This window comes from Nansenia antarctica (genome assembly GCF_963989245.1).
Source record: "Nansenia antarctica genome assembly, chromosome: 17".
NCBI classification, from domain to species: domain Eukaryota; kingdom Metazoa; phylum Chordata; class Actinopteri; order Argentiniformes; family Microstomatidae; genus Nansenia; species Nansenia antarctica.
Window position 1 is genome coordinate 12,081,323 of NC_137687.1, and position 13,837 is coordinate 12,095,159.

Below are 13,837 nucleotides of genomic sequence, written 5' to 3' on the forward strand. Positions count from 1 at the left end.
GGTTCGAGCCCCGGCTGGCCACATGTCGAAGTGTCCTTGGACAATGAACCCCAAATAGCTCCCAGTGAGCGGGCCGGCGCCTTGCATGGTAGCTTGCCGCCATTGGTGTGTGAATGTGTGTGTGAATGGGTGAACGAGAGGCCGTTGTAAAACGCTTTGGATAAAGGCGCTATATAAGTGCAGTCCGTTTACCGTTTCTCTCTGTGTGTTTGTAGCCTTCAGTCGAGCACCCATCCCCATGGCGGTGGTGAGGAGGGAACTGTCGTGTGAGAGCTACCCGATCGAGCTGCGCTGCCCGGGCACGGACGTCATCATGATCGAGAGCGCCAACTATGGGCGAACAGACGACAAGATCTGCGACGCCGACCCGGCCCAGATGGAGAACACGCGCTGCTACCTGCCCGACGCCTACAAGATCATGTCCCAGAGGTGAGGATGCTATGCTACTTCTAATGCTAGATTCCTGACCTGGTCTCTCTCTCTCTCTACGGTTAGAGTCCTGTTGTTGTTGATGATGATGATGATGGTGGTGAAGATGAAGATAATGAATTGATTGTAATATTGAGTTGCTTTTCTGTGTCGTTCAGCATACAGACATTCTAACATACTTTAAACTACAGACAGACACACAACGTGGCGACCATTTTGTTGTTGTTGGGTTTGGTGGTATTCAAGTCTGTTTTCTGAATAACTGTGTGTTCAGAAAGAAAATGTTCTCATTGAGAAGAATGGGCAAGTTTTCAATTGATAACTGCTGCTTCAATTCAATACCGTTGCAACTTTGCTCCAGTGTTTGTCTTGTAGGCGACCCCCACTTACACTTACAGGCGTCTTGGTTTTATCGATGTCCATTTCTCTGAAATGTGATGAAAGGCATTCATAGCCATGGACGCATACTCAGAAGTTAAAAACATACAGTATTTTTGTCTTATTCCAAGGGAATTTCATGAGTGGAATGTTTTTTGAGTATTGCGTCTTGTTTAGAGAGCAGAATGAAGAGATAGTCTTATTTAATGGTCCCGCGTGTTTGAGAAAATCTAATACAAAACACTCTTTTGGATTGCTCTCTGACATGAAACGGTCTCTATGTTTTTAATAGATTCGGTCAAGAATTCCAATCAGTCCGGAACATACTCTGGATAAACATAAATAAACAAAATCCTGAGATCCCAGCTATAAATTCATACTCACCATAAATTTGCTATGACGGAAATCAATGTTCATTTTAAATGATTTGAATACATTATCTCTTATTCGTCTAAATAAATATTCCCTCAGTGAGCACTGTCAGATCTAAGCTCTTTCTGCAGAGTTATGGATGCCTTGTGGAGAGAACAGGAAATGGAACGCTATTTGTCAGTGCAGACAGCGAGTATACAGCACTTTGACAATGATTTAAGAGAATGTACACATTCTGATCATTTGCATTACACCAATACACGTAGCAGCATAGTTTACATTTGTGCAAGTATACATTTGTCTAGATGAGCTGCATTTAAGAACAGTATACATATAATATGTGTCCTTGTTAATGATACTTAGAATAACAATAATTACAAAGGAACGACAAAAAATAATATACTGAGATATCGTCTTTCCATAGCTACACAGCAAGATTCATTTGAGGCATTATTCCGCTTTAGAAATGACGCACTGTTTGTAGCTTGTTGTCACGTTCATGTAGTCTTGAACAGGTTCCAGGAAGCACTCCACAAATGTAAACTTTATCTCAATTGCGATTCAGTATCGACATTCGCCTGTTCTTTCCAGACCAGTGTTCCATGTCCTACCTGTCTGAGAATACTAATGACTTTCTGCACTTTATCTAACTACCCTTCCCACTTTGCGTGTGGTACGACAAAGATGAGATTCAGTAGGCAGCGGTGGGGAATAAATAGGGTTGGTCTAAACATTGTCAAATAATTGATCCGCCCTGTAGTTCCCTCATCCTCCCTGCCGCCCACTCGTAACAGTAATCCCTGCCAGAATGAATCGAACCAGAGAACAAGAACAAGAACATCAACAAACAACACAACACTAGTGAACAACACTTCTCTCCCTAGCATCACAATACTAGTGGGGGCAACTCATTAAGGTAAATCGCAAAATCACTGATGGCGATGCCCTGTGATATATCTGTAGCTGTAAGCGACACTGCTTACACATCAACGTGTGAAGAAGGCTGAGCGTCGGGTTAGAAAGTGTGACAAACACCGCCCTCGACTGCACCAAGCTGCCACAGCTGTTGCTATGAACCTGGTCGCTAAGCTCATTAGAAGAAAAAAAACAAAACGGGGCAAAAAAAACGAGAGAAAAGAAAAACAACAACTCTTCAAAGATGAAGGATAATGCAGAAGTCAACGCGAGATGAAAAGTGAGACAGAAAAATGGCTCGGTTTGTCGGATTGGTCTGACGTCCTTGACAGGATAATAAGACAAAAATACATCTGGAAGAATGGACTGCTCACACGCACTGATGCTGTCATGCTTCTGAGCAATTCCATTTTGTACTTTGGTTCTTTTTATTTATTTATTTTCAGATTACATTTTTGGTCAGATTAGCAGGGTATTACATAACTTATTAGCATAGTGTTTGGATTAAGCTCAGGTCTTAAAGAATACGAAAATAGCTGCCAATCTGTTGACTTGTCAATGTTGTAGAAATGTTATTTGTTTGTCTCTTCAGATCTACAGTATTCCTACATTGTATTTCTAAAATGATATAGTTTCATATTTTCCTCTCCGATACTGGCTGCTTGATTCTGATCCTGTGTCCTCCAAACAGAATGAGCATTAGCATTGGCTCACAGACAAGGAGCAGTGGCACACCTCTGCTGGATATTTGATATCACCCCCCCCCCCCTCCCTTCATGGAATGTTCCTCTTTTGGGATTGTTCCTCATTTTTTCCAGCCCATGGGCCACCTGTCTCTCTTGCTGGCACTGGTTAAATCATTGTGACTGGCATGGTCTGGTTATCATTCACATTCTGTTAAAGGACGGACCATGCTGTGAGCTCAGACTGCAAGCCACAGGCTGGCATCCATCACAAGATAATACCCATCCATGTCACCAGCCTGCTATCTGTCAATACACATTTAGCCTGCTGTAACATCTTTCTCCACTCTTGACATTAAAGAAACCCTATTGATATTCGAACACGGAATGGAATTGTAATTCCTCCCCTTGCCAAGGGAGGTTGCTTACTTGGATTGTTAGGTGTATGTACGGCCGTCCTGCAAGGTGTTTGGTTCCATTACAGTGTTTTAAGTGAGGTCTAATAGCGCCTGTCTGAATGATAGCACACCCCCGTGCCGGTGAGTGCTGTAATGCATCTCAAAATGAAGGCTGTCTCCTACCTTGCCCTGGCAGGATGAATGGTTTCAAGTCATTACTGATTGCCCTGCCCATGCGGCGGCCATTACGACTCACAGGAAAATCACAGCTGCTCAAAGACATGTTAGACGGCTGCATATATGCCCAAAAAAAGACCGTACCCTAAAAAAATTGGAACAAACTCAACTTTTTTTTTTGTAATAGGTGTCCTTAATAACATACTAAAAGTCTACCAAAGTCTGACCACTAGAAAGGTGTACTTTTCAAGATGGGGTCCAAGATGGCCAAAATGTCCTTAAAATGCCCTAAGTGTCTAACCCTATGTTCTTGGGGCCTAGAAATCCATCGGACGTGTCCAAATTGCAGAGATACAATTACATAATTCTGAAATCCAATATTTTGTGTGACTCTATTAAAACCCTCTGAAAGGGTCACCCGTTTCAAGTTAACTAAGTTAATTCATATGTAATATATACCATCTAGTCATTACACATGGAAGTGCAGACTCTAGTTACGTAAAGACCGATACGTCCGTGAAGTCCATTCTTGAGTGTTGTGACAATCGTTCAGATGAACGGGCCTTCAATGTGAAAGGCAGGATGAATATTATTGCTGTGATCTGCATACTGCGGACTGTATTTACCATTTACACATGCAGTTGTTAATGTCCGTAATGGGCATCACGTACCACTACAGTTCCAGAAAGTCCCAGAGGCAAAGCGCAGAAGTCTGACCGGCCCAAAAACGAAGATCAGGAGCAGGCATTCATGAAGGTTTGCTCTTACCTTGAGAATAATGACGAGGAACAGTTAACAGTTACACATTTACGAGATAAAATTAAGGAATTTCTGGGTTCCCGAACCATATGGAAAGGCCTACCTCAAGACGAAACTAAAAGAAAAGTACGGGGACAGTGTACATTTTGCTGAAGGGGAAGACCTTCAAGACATAGTGACAACGAGGGAAAGGTCATCACAGATACTGAGATCTTATTTCAACGGCCAAGCTAAGGACGAAGAATCACAGAAACAAGTGATGATTGGAGCAGCGGCGCGATTGATTTAAAGTGATAAAGTCCAATGTTCTTGTCCCTTACGAATCAGTATCCAAGTGCAAAGTCGCTTGAGCTTCATTCTGCCCTTTCGTTTGTTCCTGACACTCTACTACGGACATTGTTAAGTTATCTTTTCGTGGGTAGGGAGACAAGCCGAATGGTTTCAGCAACTGGACAGGCAATTGTCCAAGCAGTTCGACCACGTGCCGTTGTAGCCTCCCTTACAAGTTGGCCTTGCAGTGCAGGCACATCAATTGTATCGGTCACAATTCCTTGTGGATACCCTTCATGGGATGGGATTCAGTTCATCTTATAAAGAAGTCATGCGACATGCATTCTGTCCACTCTGAATTTCATTTGAATTTCATCTCGCTATCAAACACCATGTTCCGCCCATTTTTTACGGGCGATCAGCCACTGTATTGGAAAGCTGCAGAGATCATCATGGATGCACCACAGAGTAGCCAGATGAAAAGCATTGTGTTGATGCTTGGATGTTTTCATACACTCATACACCTACTTGGTGCAATAGGAAAACTGATGCAAGGCACAGGACTCATTTATGGAAGTCGTCTATGGCTCAAATGCTGTCCAAAATATGATGACTGAAAAATCAGTACAAAGAGCTTCACTATCATTTATGTATGCTAATTGGATTCCTAGATCATTCATATTTGCAGTTGACTATGTCCACCTGTAGGTGGTGCTGGGTTGAGACCAGGAATAATTTGAATAAAGCATTTCACTATTACTGTCGTCTGCTTTCATCCAATCATCAAATGGCGTCACCATCTATGAGGTCTCCAGCATACATGTTGGCCTTGTGAAGTCTCTCTGCAGAATCTATAACAAGAATCTATTGGCTCATCTTGGCCCTGTAATGAATGGCGATATCAAAGCCATATATCACCCTGCATCTCTGTAGACCTCGCTGGCTACCTTAAGGGATGGCTGATAGCATTGTGTCATGCTTGTGTATGATCTCCAAAGGAGAGAAGGGTCAAAAAGGAGAACCACCTCTCTTCTCGTACCGTTTTTTTCTTCATTTTCCTCAGAACATGTTCATGTTCTTTCTCGCGGTCTCTGTCTAAGAGCCTTTCAGGTCTTCATTGGATGTGTTCTACTGATTTTGTTTCAACACAGGCTTGTTTCTCTTATCAGACTGGTGCATTCTGGTGTCTGTTCCCCAGGTGACACACAAACACTCTCAAATGTGTAAAGATTACTGGACACATTTGCCAAAAGTAACCCCTGTGTGCTTTAATTGTACGAGTCTTGTTCTCGTCATTCAGAAGGATATCTACTACAGTAGAACACGCATAGTGTTGTTGGTGTATGCACTATATATTTATATAGTTTTATATATATATATATATATAAAAATAATTATTTTTACAAATTGGCCATACATGTTAAACATGGGACAGCTGACAACATCATCTACTTTGTCACATGTTGGCCAGAATCTATGAAAGAAATATTCATCCCCCCTCCAAAAATTAAAACATGTCACAATGTCAACGACATAGGGAAAGAGGGAGGTAAGGGTACGACAGAGGGAAGAATCGGGTAACACTTTAATAATGTTATTTTGTAATATAAACATTTATTAACCATTAAGAAATAATTAACACAGTATTTACAAATAATTATTGCAAAAGGTAGACACATTTTTAGATGCTTAGTAAACTATGAGTAACTATATTCAAAGATATTTGCTAACTAATCTAAAATATTCAGCATTCATAAATATTGGAAACGGTTTACAAGTCATTTGGTGCAACTTGTTTGATCATCAAGCCACACAACCACAGACGACATTATGTTTGTTCTTTGACAATTTCAACATCCAGAAATTAACTTTATGAATGAACAATTTCAGGGGAATTATATACAATACCTACCATACAATCCATCACCATCAAACACATATCACTAGAATAGTGAAAATAGTGCTAGAAGCCGATAGCTTGCAACATGAAGCTATTCAATGCTAGATTAACTACTGTAGCTGTGTGCCTGATGTCTGTTTTTCCACAGTTAAACCACTGTGGTGGGCTGCTTTTAAATGATACTGTCAAATAAAATCCACACACATTAAAGAAGCACTAGTCTACAATGTAGGCCAAGTCTACACACTTGAGCTCATACTGGCAACCTTTGTTTTGATCCACGAGCATAATTATCTCTTGATGGAGGACTGTGGGATGGAGGGGGGTAAACACCTGTTATTTTAGTCACAATGAAAGGGTCAGTTCAATATGTTATATTAGTAGTTGCTCAATGATGCCCCTGGTGGTTGTTTTGCCGAGGGGAAATACCTAAAATACCTCGGCACCCTTCACTGGCTCCCGGTAGCAGCTCACATCAGATCAGTTCGATATGTTTTCGATTACATTTACATTTACATTTTAGACATTCAGCAGACACCTTTATCCAAAGCGACTTACAACATACAAGTACATTTGTCTAAGTAAGTGAATCGTCAGTCATCATAAGAAAAACACATCTATGCTAGGACAAGGGGCCATTGGCAATCAATGCTAGGCGAAGGAATTACTTTTTAAATGTGTTTATTGACAGTAGAGAAACTACTAGTTGCGATGAAGAGGAGGGACAATCAAGGAGGGACAGTCGGAAGAACCTTAAAAATGTTAGATTGAATAATAATGTGTTAATAATGAGTTACTTGTGAATGGTCTACGAGTGGATTTTACCAAGAATCCTGCTCCCTCACTGTTGATATTGACATCTGGTTGAGTTTTCATCATCAACATTAGCAGAAGAATCCTTTCAGTTCCAACTCAACTGGGAGGCTTGGTCACAAGCAGACATTTCACAGACAGGCTATGCAGACTTTCACTTTCACTCCATTCCTCTCTGCCAAAATGTCCAACCGAGTGGCAAATAAATGAATGAAAACATTTCTTTGTTTTTCCCATTGTTTTTTTTGCCATTCCTCTTGTTTGTTCTTTTGGCATTCTCTTTTTCTCAAGTTACATTTGTTGATGTTTGTTGGACATGATGCTCCATGTGCTGTGCATAGAGAGAGCAGAACATGCTGTGAGCACTGCTTACTTACACCATATCCTTGTTATCCCAAGCAAGATGGAATATCCACAAATAAAGGCAGAGGGTGGGTGTCCATAGGTTCCCCAGACAATGGGTTCTAGGTTCCCCAGACAATGGGTTCTAGGTTCCCCAAAATATGAAGCAGAGAATTCAACTGGGCACAAACGACCCTGCTACTAGCCCAGTATCCATTTGCATATTCCCTACATCTGAATATGCTTAGTCACACCTCTCTCATGTCTTTGGCTCATAAAAGTTTGCGGAACTACAATTTACAGTTCAGCTCTTTGATGAGTTTTGGTGGTATATATATACAGGAATGAAAACGGGTGGGGTTATTGCAGTTCATCGAGCTAAAGCAGGATACTGTCACATAAGATGCATTTGATGTCTCTGAAATCACATCTTTAGAAGTCTGGTGGCTTTTTGCCAGAACTCTACCTCATACAGTACTTTCAAATGGTGTATACCAGCTAATGCAAAACAAAAAAAGAGGAGGGGGTTTTCATCAAAAGGCAAACAAATTATGCACAACTATTCAAGGTCCAGTATGTAACATTCAGGCTTTCTAAGAGCTTCCTAACAGTTGTAATGACTATATTTATGTGACTATGGGAATGAGGGCCCTTGAAATACATATTTTATTTATGAATGCAGAATGCTGTTTCGGACCGGAAAAAGCACTTTCTAAAATGCAGTGTCCTCCCTGATGCTTGGCTTGCATAATGACCTGGTTGTTACTGCTAGTACCGTTCTGTCTGGTGGCTGTCTCCTTCAAAGGAGGTGTGCCTCCATGCACATAGTAATAATAATAATAATAATAATAATAATAATAATACATTAGACTTATATAGCGCTTTTCTAGACACTCAAAGACGCTTTACAAACTGAGAAGATCAATACATTTTTATTATTAAAAAATAAATTATTAATATTACGGCGAGACGGCGAGCTTGAAGAGGTGGGTTTTGAGGGCCTGTTTAAATTGGCAGGGTGTTGGCCTGTCTGATGTGGTTGGGGAGGGCGTTCCAGAGGGACGGGGCTGCGGCTGAACAGGCCCCATCACCCCAGGTCCGGAGCTTGGTCCTGGTGGTCTTGAGGGTGGTTTGGTCGTCAAACCTGAGGCAATGGGAGGGAGTGTCAACTTCGGGTAGAATCTGTATGTTTCCATCACATTGTTTGTGCTTTCCCGAATAACGTATTTGTATTTGTGTAGCTACATCCTTAAAAGAGAACAGGCTCTGACAGAAACCTCCCCTCTTGGACTACACTAAACGTCCAGGTTATATGATTACTTTAGGAATTTAAACCCTATTCCCACCTGGCGCATTTGCCCTCCATCTTTTCCATACTGTCTTTTTTCCAAAAGTGAGAACATTTTGGAGTTATTTGAGTTTCTTCTCTCCGTTGGATGACGTCATACATACAGACATTCATTATCCCTTCTGGTTTTTGCAGCCATGCCTGCCTCCCACCCCCTTTACCCCAGCTTGATACGAACCTGCTGCATTTCCATTTGGCCAATTAGATGCAGTAAATTTCAGCCTGGCAGCCTAACCCCTCAGCCTACGGGGCAGCCCGGGTCTCAGACCAGATGAGACTCAGCGGTGATTAAGGAAAAAGGCCTTAAACTGGCAGTGGAAAATGTTTTTGGAGGTTTCCCCATGCGGAGCGGATTGATATCTCTCATGGGATAAGAGAGAAGAAGAGAAGCACATAGAACCCCAGCAGCCCAGTGGTTTGAATCCATGTAACAGAGGCCATTTTGGAGCAAGTGAGAGTTTTTGTGATGCCCCCCACAAGTTGAGCAAGAAAAAGGGAAGCATTTTGAGATGTTTTAGCCTCTAAACTTTACCTGTTATCCTCACAAAATGTATTCGTTGACTCAGATCTGACGTGATACCGTGACTACGTTTCCATGCACACCGTATTCCCATTAAGGTCAATATTCTGGTTAATATAATATTCAGAATAAGGTGTTTATATGCGCTGTAGCAACTGGAATATTCTGTTTACAGGTTAATTGGCATATTCCCGCGGTTGCATGCGCAGACGTAGCTGAGTATTCCGAAAAGGGTCATTTTCCGATTAAGGTGTTTACATTTCACAAGATTCCGGTTCAAACAGGCATATGCCAGGGGTCTTATCCGGGAATATTGCCTTAATCCGGGTTCTGCACGTGTTTCCATGACTCTTGACGTCCCCAACCGGAATATTGAGCATATTCCGATGAATACAGGAATATGGTGTAGCATGGAAACGTAGTCAGTGTCAGATTAATAGCTAACAGTGCAGACTCTGGATAAACATGGGCTGTAATGCAATGAAAGTAAATGGAGAGAGGAGGGAGAGCTCAGTCCATTTGTCAGCTCGGGGAGTGGGTTTCACTTGGATGAGTAGAAACAGTAAAGAAAGAGCTAATTCAAGCAGGGCCGGGCACACTGGGAGATGCTCTCCTCCATCTGATGTTTGCCTTTTCTGCTCCGAAGCAGTCTGTTGTTTTCATTCCGTCTTCCCTCCTGCTCCGCGCCTCTTTAATTGGCAGGTGGGAGTATGCCTCCCATTTGATGTCTACAACATTCTCAGATTCAAAGCGACGCGAAGGTATTTATTTTTTGATATGTCAAGCGTCGTGCAGGAGAGTGGGCGGCCAACTTTGTCTGACCTTTTGTAACTTTTGTGCGGCTATTCATCTCCCGCCTCGGAGATAAAAACATATCTTCGTGCTATGCTGATTTATGGCACATCTCTCTTAATGATTACTAGTCCTATGACTTCTTCTTCACTCCCATAATGCACCCCCCTGCCCCCCCCCCCCCAAATAACTCTCCCCTGATGTAAATTCCTTTTCTAATCACTTCGCGAGAGTGAGAGGTTTGTAAGTGAAATTGATGCAAGGGTTTAAGAATTCAGGAGAAGAATTCACCGGAAAGACTCGATGAATCAGTTCCCAGGTGTCTAGCTAAGACTCCACGTTTCATTAAACCAGTTTGGGGGTGATTTACCATCAGATGAAATGATCTTAATTAATGAAAGCCTACTCTTTGTTTGTACCATATTGTACCACTCTTATACATCATCCTTAGAGACATCGGTTAGACGTGGGGGAGAGAGAGGTCAGAGGTCGGCCGCTCATTTATTTCCTTGGGAGTTACCTCACCCGTCGCTAGGCTAACACACTCAGCCGTTCCTTTGTCTTGCAATAAGATTTCTGCAGTCTGCGAAGGAGAACTAGGACACCTCCACTGTTGGGTTTTCTAGAGTGTCCATTAGCTCACTACTCACCTCAAACAAACGGAACACATCGTTTTCATTTGGGGGTTAGGGAAGTCATTAATTCATGCTCAAAGTTGGGACATTTTGGTATTTTCGGAGTATATTGCTGTGTTGCCACTCACTGCCGTTCTAAATGATGTAGTGATATTGAATCATTCATGAGCGCTGGGCTTTCGTTTGGCCGAATACGGTACGATTGGCTCAGTTGTGCCAGCCCATCTAGTAGATTGGGCAACTGTCTTGTTTTTCTCTCAGTGTTTTACAGCTGTGGATTTGCAGCATTTGTCATGGAGAGTGGTGTATTTGTGTGTGTCTGTGTGTGTGTCTGTGTGTGTGTGTGTGTGTGTGTGTGTGTGTGTGTGTGTCTGTGTGTCTGTGTGTGTGTGTGTGTCTGTGTGTGTGTGTGTGTGTGTGTGTGTCTGTGTGTGTGTGTGTGTCTGTGTGTCTGTGTGTGTGTCTGTCTGTCTGTCTGTGTGTGTCTGTGTGTGTGTGTGTGTGTGTGTGTGTGTGTGTGTCTGTGTCTGTGTGTGTGTGTGTGTGTGTGTCTGTGTGTCTGTGTGTCTGTGTCTGTGTCTGTCTGTCTGTCTGTGTCTGTCTTTGTGTCTGTCTGTGTGTCTGTGTCTATGTATGTGTCTGTGTCTGTATGTGTGTCTGTCTGTGTGTCTGTGTCTGTCTTTGTGTCTGTCTGTGTGTCTGTGTCTGTCTGTCTGTCTGTGTCTGTCTTTGTGTCTGTCTGTGTGTCTGTGTCTATGTCTGTGTCTGTGTCTGTATGTGTGTCTGTCTATGTGTCTGTGTCTGTGCGTCTGTCTGTCTGTCTGTGTGTGTGGTGTGTGTGCGCACGTGCGCATAGGAACGTGCATGTGTCCTCTGGCTCGGCCCACACTGTGTACTCAGACAGGCAGAGTGGGTTCATCTTGTCGGAGCAGAGCCCCGAGCGCGGCCCCCGACCACACTGTAGATGCCCTCATCATCCCAGACTCAAGCTGTTCATCTGGGACGCCTTCCAGCTAGAGCTCCTCAGCTCGGTGTCATGGAGGAACCGTCCTTCTCCCTAAGTCCCCTTCCTCTGTGTCTCTTCTTTGTCTTTTTTCTTTCTCACCATCCCCTTCGTTCCTTTTCTCCTTCTGTCTTCCTCCGTTCATACCGAGCTCTCTCTCTCTCTCTCTCTCTCTCTCTCTCTCTGTCTTTCTGTCTCTCTTTATCACTCACTCACTCTCTCTCTGTCTTTCTGTCTCTCTCTCTCTCTCTCTCTCTCTGTCTCTCTCTCTCTCTATCACTCACTCACTCTCTTTCTCTGTCTCTCTGTCTCTCTCTCTATCACTCACTCTCTCTCTCTCTCTCTCTGTCTTTCTGTCTTTCTGTCTCTCTCTCTCTCACTCACTCACTCTCATCCATACAGGCAAGCACACACACACACACACACACACACACACACACACACACACACACACACACACACACACACACACACACACACACACACACACACACACACATACACACACACACACACATACACACACACACACACACACAGACAGACACACACACACACACACACAGCCTTTCTCTCTACTCCGACGTCTTGCAGGCCGACGTCTAAGCCGGACATGAATGGGTGGCAGCGAGCCAGATCCTCTGGGCTCGGCACTCAGGCAGCAAAAAGAGAGGGCCGCCGGCCGGACCACCTGCTTCCTAGTTGAGGGCGAGACAGAGTGGAGGGAGCGAGACAGGTCCTCTGTCCTCTCTCAGGCACGCAGCGGCCCCCCTGGGACCCTGTTTTACTAGGCTGTTTTCCTCCCTCACCCTGACTCACTCCACTCACCTGCTCAGTCCATTCCACTCTGGCCGCCCCATCCACCCCATTATCGGGTCTCCGATTTCAACAGCATGGGTTTTTCCCCCAAGTAACGCTTTCCAGACGATTCCGTGAAGGGGCCTGTGATTGCTTTTGAAGCTCTGAGGTCTGTATATGGGTTCATTTAGAAATCTATTTTAGCTGTTTAGCTCGTGTTCATCTCAAAAAGGGCTGGATATTAGTTGAATAGTTGTTTTGCCAACTGCCACCACTCCGATGCTGATGGTTTATTATTCCTGCAATTAGCCTGCCATTTGATCTCTGGCTCATGTAACAATCTATATGGTTGATATGAAAGGCATGGATGTCAACTATCAATATTTAAACTGAGAAAAATATGATGACACAATCTTCTGATCAATGTTTCATACAAGGATTGCATCATTTACTTTGATCATGACCAGCTACAGTGTTGAATATTGCATGAATTGGTATCCCATAACTGTAAACATATAAATAGCCTAATTATACTAAAATATTTAAATTCAAATAGGAAGTATTCCATTTGTGTTTCCATTTAGATTGCACTGGAAAGTAGACTTTTAAGCTGGTTTCTCGTGTGTGTTTGTGAGATTACAATCTGTGTCTGTTCCTTACAATATGACACAGAACAACAATGTTGAATATCATAATGGCGCTATACTGTACTGCAGCATGGTCAACAGAATCAGTTTTTTGGTATGGATCATTTCCTATTCATAAGATGTGTGGAAAAACATCTCTGACCTTTTCACTTCCTGCCGATAACCTTCAGACACGCGTCCCTCGTCACAGAGAGGAGGTAATTGGAAATGATGTTCATCATATCGCATTTATGCCTCGCAAACTCTTCTATGATGTGAGTCGAGCAGATCTGTGTGGAGTTTTGCAATCTGTCTGACCATATCAACAAATGCCATTCACTTTCATTTCAGTACACAGATTTAAAGAACACAGGCTAACACAGTGTGTGTCCATATATCCGTTATCTATTATTAGCCAATACCGTTAGTTGCTTTACCGCATTAGCCATGCACATATTCAGGGGCACTCACATTCCCCTTAAGGGTTGCATCGAGCCTCAAGTGGCCTCCGATGTTGGCCATACTAGCTTGTGAAAGCTAATTATGGCAGGTTATTTTCAGACTCGGAGCATGTCAATATCTCTCAGTGGGAGAGCGCTCACTTCCTCAGCGCTGCATTCTTATTCATGAGACTTAATTCCATCAATGGCCCTGCCAGCAGACCGTGGCGTCGCCCAAC

At 43.1% G+C, this 13,837-nt stretch overlaps 1 protein-coding gene across 1 annotated transcript in view; it reads left to right on the top strand.

The window, feature by feature from the left end:
- Window positions 1-223: 223 nt before the first annotated feature.
- LOC308172279 (adhesion G protein-coupled receptor L3) overlaps window positions 224-13,837 on the top strand; it is a gene marked incomplete at its 3' end in the record, with an annotated part of 155,338 nt that continues 141,724 nt past the window's right edge. The window contains exon 1 of the mRNA XM_080547182.1: window positions 224-429. Coding sequence (XP_080403308.1) covers window positions 239-429 — 191 coding nt within the window. The 5' untranslated portion in view covers window positions 224-238. The remainder of the gene's footprint in view (window positions 430-13,837) is intronic.